This window comes from Carlito syrichta, unplaced genomic scaffold, assembly GCF_000164805.1.
Source record: "Carlito syrichta isolate Samal-C Ts95f unplaced genomic scaffold, Tarsius_syrichta-2.0.1 Scaffold314339, whole genome shotgun sequence".
Lineage (NCBI taxonomy): Eukaryota > Metazoa > Chordata > Mammalia > Primates > Tarsiidae > Carlito > Carlito syrichta.
The window spans coordinates 787,025-797,661 of NW_007258435.1; the positions used below are offsets into that span (position 1 = coordinate 787,025).

Below are 10,637 nucleotides of genomic sequence, written 5' to 3' on the forward strand. Positions count from 1 at the left end.
AAAAAAAAAAAAAAAAAGCCTAGTCTTCTTGTCATAGTTTCTGTTTTTGGCTTTATATTCTACATCTCAGTGTCATGTTGACAGGTGAATTGATAATTGGTCATATTAGAAAGAAATCCCTTACCATAGTTTAGGCTTATGTTGCTCTGTCTTTTACCTGAATCTTGGGCCCATCTTTTTCTTTCTTTTCCATGCTTGCCTTCAGCCACCTTGTTGTTCTTGCTGTTACTGAATATAGAAAGCTCATTTTTATCTCCAACATGTTGGTTGCTTTTTCTTTTTGCCTAGAATGTTTTTTTCCCAGATTCTCTTAATAATTTGTTTTCTCATTTCATTCAGTTCTCCAATAAGATGTTAACTCAGTTCTTCTGATCACACCATCTAAAATAGCCCTCTGTACCCTTCTTCCCCTACCCACTGCTTTACTTTAATTCATGGCACTTCTCAACCAGACCTTATATTTTAATACTAATTATTTGTTTATTTCTTTTTTGGGGTTTTTTTTTTTGAGTTGGAGTCTCACTCCGTCGCCCAGACTGATGTGCAGTGGCTGCTCCTGGCCACCGCAGCCTCGACCTGCTGGGCTCAGGCAATCCTTCCGCCTCAGCCTTCCAAGTAGCTGGAACTGCAGGTGCACGCTACCACGCCCGGCTAATTTTTTTTTTATTTATTGTAGAGATGAGGTCTCACCAAGTTGCCCAGGCGGGTCTCAAACCCCTGGGCTCAGGCAATCCACTCACCTCAGCCTCCCAAAGGCGTGGGCTGAATCTTCACAGTTTGTTCTGTCGTCCAAGGTCTACAAGGTTACTTGAGGTTTAATAAGTAAATGAATCATTCATTCCTTTTATTATTATATTGTGTCCCCTTTTTAACCTTATTTAAAACCTTTCCTTTAACAAATTTGCCATATAGGACTTTTTACTTTCTGACGATTAGCCTAGGCCTGGTATATCATTTTTTCCAGTCCTTTATTTGCAGCCTTTCTTTGTCATTATGTTGTAGGTTTGTTTGCAACTAGCATTTAGCTGAAGTTTTCATTTCTAAAATTTTGCTCCCCCTGTTTATTCTTTGTACAGTTCTTTTTGTCTCTTTATTTTTATTCCTTCTGTTATGTCTTTGGTCATTTATTTTTTTTCTGTTTCTAAGTCTTAGTTACACATTTTTCCTATGACTGTATTTGCTGATCCTCTTAGAGATAATAGTTCATTTCTCTGCATGTTTTGTGATCTCAGTGGTGGCTGGTTGGTGTGGGAGTCCCACTGCCTTGTTTTTTTAGTAACGTCTTTACGTGGTGGTTTCAGATGACTGCTGAGTTCCACTGGGTTCATCAGCGCTGACAAGTGTTCATTTGAGGATATCCTTGAGAATAGTATGAGTGCAGATCCAGGCCTATGGTTTCTCTTAAACCTGTAGAGTTCCCAATGTTGGTTTTGAGCATAGCTTTATTATTCTTTTTACCTTTTAAATTGACAGATAAACATGTATGTATTTACTATCTACAACATGGTGTTTTGAAGAAAATATGCGCTGTGGAATGACTAAATCTATCTAATTAACATGTGTATTACCTCACATAATTATTTTTGTTGTGAGAATACTTTCTATCCACTCTCTACAACATGACCTTTTTATTGATACATAATATTTGTACATATTTGTGGGGTACGGTGATATTTTGATACATGCATATAATGTGTAATGATCAAATCAGGATATTTAGAATATCTAATACCTTGAACATTTATCATTTCTTTGTTTTGGGAACATTTCAGATCTTATTTTCTAGCTAATTTAAAATATACAATATATTGTTAACTATAGTCACCCTACTGTACTGTCAAACACTTGAACTTATTTTTTCTATTTAACTGTATGTTTGTACCCATTAACCAACCTCTCTTCGTGCCCCATGCCCCCACCACACTGTGTTCCCAGCCTCTGTTAACTATTCGCTACCTCCATTAGATCAATTTTTTTTTTTAGCTCCTACATAATAAGTGAGAATAGAGCATGGCTTTTTATCCACAAGTACTTTTAACTCTATTTTATCAAGTATTTCTGTGTTGTGGAGGTTGCAAAGATTTTATGTTAGCTTGGCTTATTATATTGAACTAAAGTGTTCAGAAGAACCCTGTAGGGGCCATGGGAAAACTTCCCCTTTGCCCTCTGAAAATCAGCGGTCAAAAATCAGATTAATAGGAGAAATGGCATACAAATTTATTAATGTATACAGAGGAGAATTGTTATTGAACTGACCTGGTGTCAGCTCGCCTGGTGCAGTAAGACCAGATATCCATACCAAGTTTCAGTGGGAGAAAGGAAGATGTTTATTTGCAAGGAGCCAAGCAAGAAGAACTGGGCAGCTAGGATCCCACCTCTTGACTTCCCCAATGGTTTGCAAGTAAGAGTTTTAAAGGTTAGGGTCAATTTCGGCAAGGCAGAAGTTAACAGACAAAATCGTAAATCAATACATGTAGATTACACATTGATTTGGCTTAAAAGGGCAGGATATCTTGAAGGGGATTCACCATACAGGTCATAGGTAGAGTCAAAGATTTTTGGTTTGCAATTGATTAAGAAACAGAAGCTTTGTTTAAAACTTTGGGATCAACAGAGTAGAGTGTTAGTTCTGGCTCCTGGTTGTGACTTCCTCCAGACCCCTTAGGAAGAACTTTAGAACTAAGAGCTATGGCCAGAGTTTAGTCCTCAGTTCCTCTTATCTGGGGTCTACCTTCTAGGGGATCCATTTGGTGGGAGTCTGGGTTTCTGAAAAACAACTCAGGGACATATGCTAATGTTACCCTTAATTTCTATAGGGGAACCAAACATCCCCTGGTTCTAACTATTTGGCTATTGTTTAAAGCCACTATTATCTTATTGCTTATCAAGTTGCTTATGTACTTCTCAGGGCTTGCCAGGCATGGAATTTCCCTTGAAGGAATTCAAGATTTTCCTTCATTTTCATGCCTGGGGGGACCTGCAAGACCCTGAGAGGGGTCCCTGATTCATCTCAAGATCACCAAGTGATTACCCAAATATTCCAGTGGGGGCTGATACTTATATAACTTTTATATAAGGAGAGGGAGGAGATGGGGAATATAGGTAATTCTGTTGAGGGCAATACATCGTTACTAGGAAGAATGAATTGAGCAGGGAACAGAGATTAACTTGTAAATGGTTCTCTTTGGAAATTGAATGAGCCTGAGTGACACTTGGGAAAGGGGCCCTTTTGGTGAGGTTCCATTCCTGTCTTCTTTTCTGTAGTAGATTGATAGATAACAGGAAAGGGGAAGGGAAAAAATTGTTTCCCTTGGAGTCTGGTTCTTATGTAGTTAGCGGAAACATCTCTTCTAGTGTCTATTGAGCTCTAAGGGCCTTTAATTCAAAATACTCATTATACCAGGAAACCTTATTTTGGGGTAAAGTTCCCTGGGCAGCTTCAGCCAGGGAGGCAGACAGGATTGTTTCTTGTATCTCTTTTCTCCTGTGACAGTTGGGTATTTTAAAATAATATGTGCTCATGTGATTTAGAAAGAAGGATTTTAGCTCGGATTGTCATCTTCTGGACAGTTATAGTAAATTCTTGGTTCCATCTTTCTCAGTATCATCTTCCACCTCTCGCTAGATAATCTCCCTAGTTCCTGCAGTAAAACTATACTACTTCTAATTTCTGCACATACTATCTGTGCTTTCTTACATGCTTTTCTGTGTTTGCTTGTGGCTTTTTTTAAACCATTTTTTAGAATTCTCATCTTTTTCTTTTTTAAAAAATTATTTGTATTTTAAAGATGTGGGGTACTATTCAGGGTTAATTACATAAGTGGTCATTGAAAGATGGTGGCGCACAGTGAGACTCAACACCCGTTAAGGCCAAGAGATTTAATGGATCCAACGCAGTGGCTACAGGACCTGAGGGTCAGGTTGTAGTCCCGAGGCAAGGGCGCGAAGGCTTTTATAGGGGCTTAGGGCGACCTGTCTGTCGTCTATAGGTCAGCTGGCAGAGCTCCATCCAGGTTGGTGGGTTTTTCCCAGGTGCGGGAAAAGGTGAGCCGGACTGTGGAGGAAGAACCCGGAAGGTGCTGTTTCAGACGCCCCCTTTGTTTGCCGGGTCGCCATTTTAGGCAGGGGGGGGGGGGCGGGATTAGGCCCCTTTTCAGGAAAGGGAGGGGATGTGGTTCTACTTGTGGCTAGTGGTGGCCCTTCAGTCATTGTACAAATAAAGTCTGGGTACCCTTATGAATGTTTTGTGCCCCCTCCACCCCACAGTGTCCCACTACTGCCAATCCCTTTCTTATAGTATTATAAGATAATACTATGATAAGTCACATGAATTCCTCTGTAACTTTGTCCAGTTTTTAACCTCTTTTTTAAAACTTACCTACTCATTGTGTATCTTCCATTCATATGGGATCTTCTGGTAAAGTGCTTTAAATGTTTCACTTTTTCTCATTACAAATTAACACCAGCTTATTGTACATAATTCAGACAATAGAAAAGTAAAAAACCTCTTATTCTGTTTTGGTCCCACTCTTTAGCTCACAAGAAGAAATAAAAAAGTCCTTATCTTGTAGAACCAACTTGTGTGTATCTATAAGATTTTAACCACATATATAGGTCTTCATTTTGTTTTCTTATATATATGGATATGTCTACATATCTATGTATATTCATGTGTGTATAAAATATATAATACTTCAGATTGCCTTTTTTTAAAGATTTTTTTAAAGAGGAGTTTTAGGTTCACAAGAAAATTGAGAGGAAGATACAGAAATTTTTCATGTATTTCCTGCCCCAACACATGCATAGTTGTCTCTATGATCAATGTCAGTTGTTACAGTTGATGAACCTATATTTATTCTGTTCCATTGATCTATTTGTCTCTTCTTTCACCAGTACCACATTTTTTAATTGAGTGTTTTTTTTTCTTATTTGTATGTGTTCTTCTTTTGTGGTTATGAACCCCTTCTATGCTAAATGCTAAACTTAGATCTTCTAGTCTTCTTTGATTTCGTGAGCACTTATTAGGCAGTGAAATCTTCTTTACACGGCTATCTTCAGGTCCAGACTGGAAGTTCTAAAGTATTCTCAAACTTTCGACTTCAACATCTAGCACCATGTCTGGTATAGATTAAGTATTGTATAAGTGGTTTACAATAAATATAGTATAAGACCTGACCCTTGTCTTCAAAGAATTAAAAAGTATAGTATCACATGAACTAGTCAAAAATTTAACATTAAGGAAGGAACAAAAAAGCATAGTATCTAAATTGCATCTTAAATTATGTGTTGTAGGAAAACTTACCTATTGTGAAGCTTTCCTAAATTAGTTCTTTCTCTAAACATGCTACTGCTCGTTTTTTTCATCAACTTCTATACTAAAAGTAAATTATTTTCTATTAGCTTAAAAATGAAATCTGTATAAGCCATAATGGAAATATATTATTCTGCCTTTTTTTGAGACAACTTGCTGAGTTTAGTTCAAATAGTCATGTATTTTGTATTATACTCAATTTCAATTTTAGCTTGAATACTAATTTTGTTTTTCTTGCCATTTCAGGAAAGACCATGAAATATGGCATTTCTTAAATGAAGCATTCAGGAATGAAGTGAGAGAATGTCATATAGAAAATAAATGATTTTTAAGTTATGTCTATTAATCTGACTGTAGATATATATATTTACCTCTTTAGTAATGCACGAAATCTTTGTGGGAAGCAGAGAAGCAAGCAACTGCATTTCTTGTTCTCACCCAAGCATTGCTGGAGGATAAGTCACATCAGTCTACAAAGAGGTTTTCATACAAGCAAAATAAAATGTAAATGGACCAAAAGTGAAGCACACTCTTGCAGTAAGCACTGTTACTCTCTAAGCAACTATGGTTTACATATTGGAATTTTGAAACTTAGCACTTCTGCTCCCAAGGGACTTACAAAAGTGAGCATTCATATGTCCCGTATTAAAAGTTCTTTGAATTCTGTTTCAAAGGCTGTTTTGGGCCATCAGAATGAAATGATATCACGTCTAGCTCAATTTAAGCCAAGTTTTCGTATATTAAGAAAAATATCAGATAGTGGTTGGTTAAAACAGAAAAACATTAAACAAGCCATCAAATCTCTGAAAAAATTTAGTGACAAATCAGAAAAGAATCCTTTACCAGACAAGAAAAGTCCCATTCTAGAAAAAGAAGACATAGGTAAACAAAGTCTTTTTCATTACACGAATACTATAACCACAAAGTTTGGAGAATCATTCCACTTTTTATCAAATCATATTAATTCATATTTCAAACGTGAGGAAAAAATGTCTCAACAAAAGGAAAATAAACATTTCCAGGACAAATCAGAACTTGAAGGTGAAAAAGTTGAAGAAGGGAAATCAATTTCTTCAGATCCTGGTATCCTCCCTGATAAACCAGGCTCAGACTCTTCTCCAGATACTGTGGACAAGCCTGCAAGTCCCACTGGGTTACCTGAGGTTCTTCCAGTTTCAACAAAACAAAGTATTGCTAACTTTCTTTCTCGTCCCACGGAAGGCGTGCAAGCTTTAGTAGGTGGTTATATTGGTGGACTAGTCCCCAAATTAAAATATGATTCAAAGAGTCAGGTAGAAGAACAAGAAGACCCTGCTAAAACTGAACAGGCCGTCAGCAAAGACAAAAATGCAGAGGAGAAAAAGCGTTTATCTCTTCAACGAGAAAAGGCAAGTTCTTATTCAGTGTGGTTTTAAATTGTGTTAATTTTTGTCAAATGTATAGGTATTATTTCTAATGGGACCTAAGAAACATTAACTGCTCTTTAGAGTAGTTTTGTGTTCTGATCATATATATTTAAAATGTCTTTGTAGATTATTGCAAGAGTGAGTATTGATAACAGGACCCGGGCATTAGTTCAGGCATTAAGAAGAACAACTGACCCAAAGCTCTGCATTACGAGGGTTGAAGAACTGACTTTTCATCTTCTAGAGTACCCTGAAGGAAAAGGAGTGGCTGTCAAGGTAATTGCCAATTTGTTCAATCTGGTTTTGTCTTAGAATAAAAATATGAATTAACTTTCTAAAATGGAGAAATCAAAGCCTTTGTTTTTTGGGGTTTTTTTGAGTCGGAGTCTCACTCTGTCACCCAGCCACCTCAGCCTCAACCTGCTGGGCTCAGGCAATCCTTCCACCTCAGCCTTCCAAGTAGCTGGAGCCACTGGCGCACTCCACCACACCCAGCTAATTTTTTTATTTATTGTAGAGATGAAGTCTCACCTTGTTGCCTAAGCTGGTCTTGAACCCCTGTGCTCAGGCAATCCTCTTGCCTTGGCCTCCCAAAGTGCTGGGATTACAGGCTTGAATCCCTGCACCTGGCTGAGCCTTTGTTTTTTAATTTGAATTTTTTGTAGTTTTTGTTATACATGTGATATATTGTATATTCAATAATTGTTTTATTACATATTATGCTGATCAGTCTATTTTATTCTTTTATATATATTATGCTATTAGTATTAATATTTGTATACTTTCATATTAAATAATTATAGAATCGAAGATGAATATCAGTATATTAGTTGTATTTCCTAACACCTGCCAGCCATGTTTTTTAAAATTGCAGTGTTGGCATTTATACTATGTGACTACTACAATTGCTAGTTTTTATTTCTTGGCCCCCTCATGTTTGAAAGTCAAAATTTTAATGACTTTATTGATAATTAAATTGGAAATTATCTTAAGAAAAATAATTAGCTTTGTTCTGCCTTAGTTTTTCCAGTGATAAAATAGTGAAGATAATTTAGATTCATTTAAGTAGATTGTTTTCAGAGAAATGATATTAAGTATGAGTAATGCGATTTAGTCTATATCTATACTATTAAGATACTAATATTTAATGAATGACTGAAAACATCACAGTGATAGGTATTGTTAGAATTTCATTAGAAATCAATTAGTGCTTATTTTTAGCTTGCCATTCAGCAAATGATAAGTTCTTAGTGTACATTTAATCTACTTTCTGATAATCACCTTGCTGAGAAATTATTTGTCTTTAAATAATGTACCTGTCTTAGTTTGATATTGTATAACACATACATTATGGTAGATAAGCATTAGTATTTTATGTTCCTAAAATTTGGGGTTATCTTTTTTATTTATGTACACTCTTACCTATAAGAAAATTTCTAAATGTAAATATGCTTTTTAAGAATATTTCACATTTCACCGGTCTACTGAAAGCAAAGATCTAAAGTAGAATCGGTCCATTCAGGCTACAATAACAAAACATCTTAGACTGGGTAATATAAAGACAGCAGAAGTTTATTTCTCACAGTTCTGGAGGCTAGAAAGTCCAAGGTCGGGCCACCAGCAGATTTGATATCTAATTAGGGTCTTGTACTTATTTATAGATGGCATCTTCTTGCAGCATACTCATATGGCAAAAGGGACAAGGAAGCTCCCTTCAACCTCTTTTACCGGGTGCTAATCCCATTCATGAGGCAGAACCCTCATTATTTAATCACTTCTCAAAAGGTCTCATCTTATTAATATTATTGCACTGGGTACGAAGTTCCAACATATGAATTTTAGAGGGGTCACCAGCATTCAGGCCGTAGCACATATGTTAAAGAACTTTTTAAAAACATTTTATTCAAGTATAATAACTATATGTTTGTAAGCATAAAGTTCAGTGAAGTTCACAACTTGAACATGTAACCAGCACCCAGATGAAGAAACAAAACATTACCATGTGTTCATAATGCATTGTATCTGGATATGCATGATAACTGACTGAATAGCCATTAGTAATGCTAAGATGACCACTGGAGTTAGGTAGTGACAGTCCACTTTTCACCAGACAGTTATGCTAGAAGCATTATCCCATCAACCATCAGCCTAATCATTTCCAGAACTAATCATTTAACTAGGGTTGAAAATCATTAATTTATAATTCTATTACTCTTTCTTTTTTTTTTTTAAGTCGGAGTCTCACTCTGTCGCCCAGACTGGAGTGCAGTGGCTGCTCTGCAGCCTCGACCTGCTGGGCTCCAGTGATCCTTCCGCCTCAGCCTTCCAAGTAGCCAGAATTACAGGCATGCACTACCATGCCCGGCTGATTTTTTGATTTATTGTAGAGATGAGGTCTCGCTGCCCAGGCGGGTCTCAAACCCACGGGCTCAGGCAATCCACTCACCTCAGCCTCCCAAAGGCGTGGGATTACAGGCTGAGCCACCGAGCCCGGCTTCTATTACTCTTTCTACATTATATTGGTATTCTTCTGTATAGTACAGATTTCTTTTACTAGCTAAAGCTATTTGGACATTCTAAAAGGCAAATTTTACAAGAAAGGCAAGAGAAATGCTTACTTTCTATTTAGTTACCAATTTTCAAAGTAAAGTATTGCTTTAATAGCTGCTTCAGTGATGACATGGATTCTTTTTAAAAAATTATTTTTGGATTTACAGCATTTCATAAGTTAGATGAGTTTCTATAATCTTTCTCCCCCTTTCTTTAAAAAAGAAATGCTGACTTTGTCACAACTGTGACTATTAGGAGCCCCTTCCATATGGCTCAAATAGCCTTTTTTAAAACTTTTTATAAAAATATTGTATAGAAAAGTGTACAAATCATACATATACAGCTCTATGATTTTTCACAAATAGAACACATCACCACCACCCTAATGAGGAACAGAATGTTGTCAGCGCTCCAAATGCTATCCCCATGAAGGCTGATCAATTTTTCTGAACTCTAGCAGCGATAAATTAGTTGTGTCTGTTTTTGCATATTATGTAAATAGAATTATACAGCATGTGCTCTTTTGTGCTTCTTAAATTTTTGTTCAACATTATGCTTGTTAGATCTTTTTATACTGTTGGATGTACTTGTAGAGCATCCATTTTTATTGTGGTATGTTCTGTAATATGAATATGCTACAATGTATTTATCATTCTACTGCTAGATGTTTGGATGGTTTCTGGGTTGAAAATATTTAGGAGTAGTGTTTTGGGGATGTACCTTTTGGAAACATATGTCTTCATTTATTTGATGTTATACCTGAGTAGTACTAGGGTGTCACAGAGTGAGCATATTTTTATCTTTAGTAGATAATGCCAAATGGTTTTACATTGTGTTTGTAGCAATTTATACTTTCACCAAAATCATACGAGCCTTCTGGTTATTCTGCTTTCTCTCCAACACTTATCTTTTTAATCTTTTTTAAAAATTTCAGCAATTATGTTGGTTGTTCAGTCACATTACATTATGGTTTCAATTTTTTATTTCTTTGGTAGCTTTGAAGTTCTACATCTCTTCCAGTATTTATTGGCCATTTTTATTTTTCTTTTGTGCCCATTTTTCCACTGGGTGACCAACTTTTTTGTTGTTGTTGTTGATTTGTATGATTTCTTTACAAAGTATGGCTATAAGTTTTTTGTGTGTATGTGAGTGTGTGTCTTGCAAATATGTTTTCCCACTCTGTGGCTTAGCTAGTCGGTCTTTCTTTTTTTGAATGGGGTTCTCACTCAATCACCCAAACTGTAGTACGGTGACCCAATCATGGCTACTGCAGCCTTGAACTCCTGAGCTCAAGTGAGTTTCCCACCTCAGCCTTCTGAGTAGCTAGGACTGCAGGTATACCCAGCTATTTTTTTTTTTTTTTTTTTTTG

The 10,637-nt window shown here is 36.4% G+C and overlaps 1 protein-coding gene across 6 annotated transcripts in view; it reads left to right on the forward strand.

Annotated features, from left to right (window-relative positions):
* Positions 1–10,637, forward strand: part of PNPLA8 (patatin like phospholipase domain containing 8) — a 55,881-nt gene that overhangs the window by 4,668 nt on the left and 40,576 nt on the right. For 2 of the 6 annotated variants that reach the window (XM_021719261.1, XM_021719257.1), the window contains exons 2-4: positions 777–822; positions 5,691–6,699; positions 6,844–6,993. In XM_021719261.1, the coding sequence (XP_021574936.1) occupies positions 5,947–6,699; positions 6,844–6,993 (903 nt within the window). In that variant the 5' untranslated portion in view covers positions 777–822; positions 5,691–5,946. Of the gene's footprint in view, positions 1–776; positions 823–5,557; positions 6,700–6,843; positions 6,994–10,637 lie in introns of all 6 variants that reach the window. The other 4 variants (XM_008071478.2, XM_021719260.1, XM_021719258.1 and 1 more) reach the window with 3 other exon arrangements.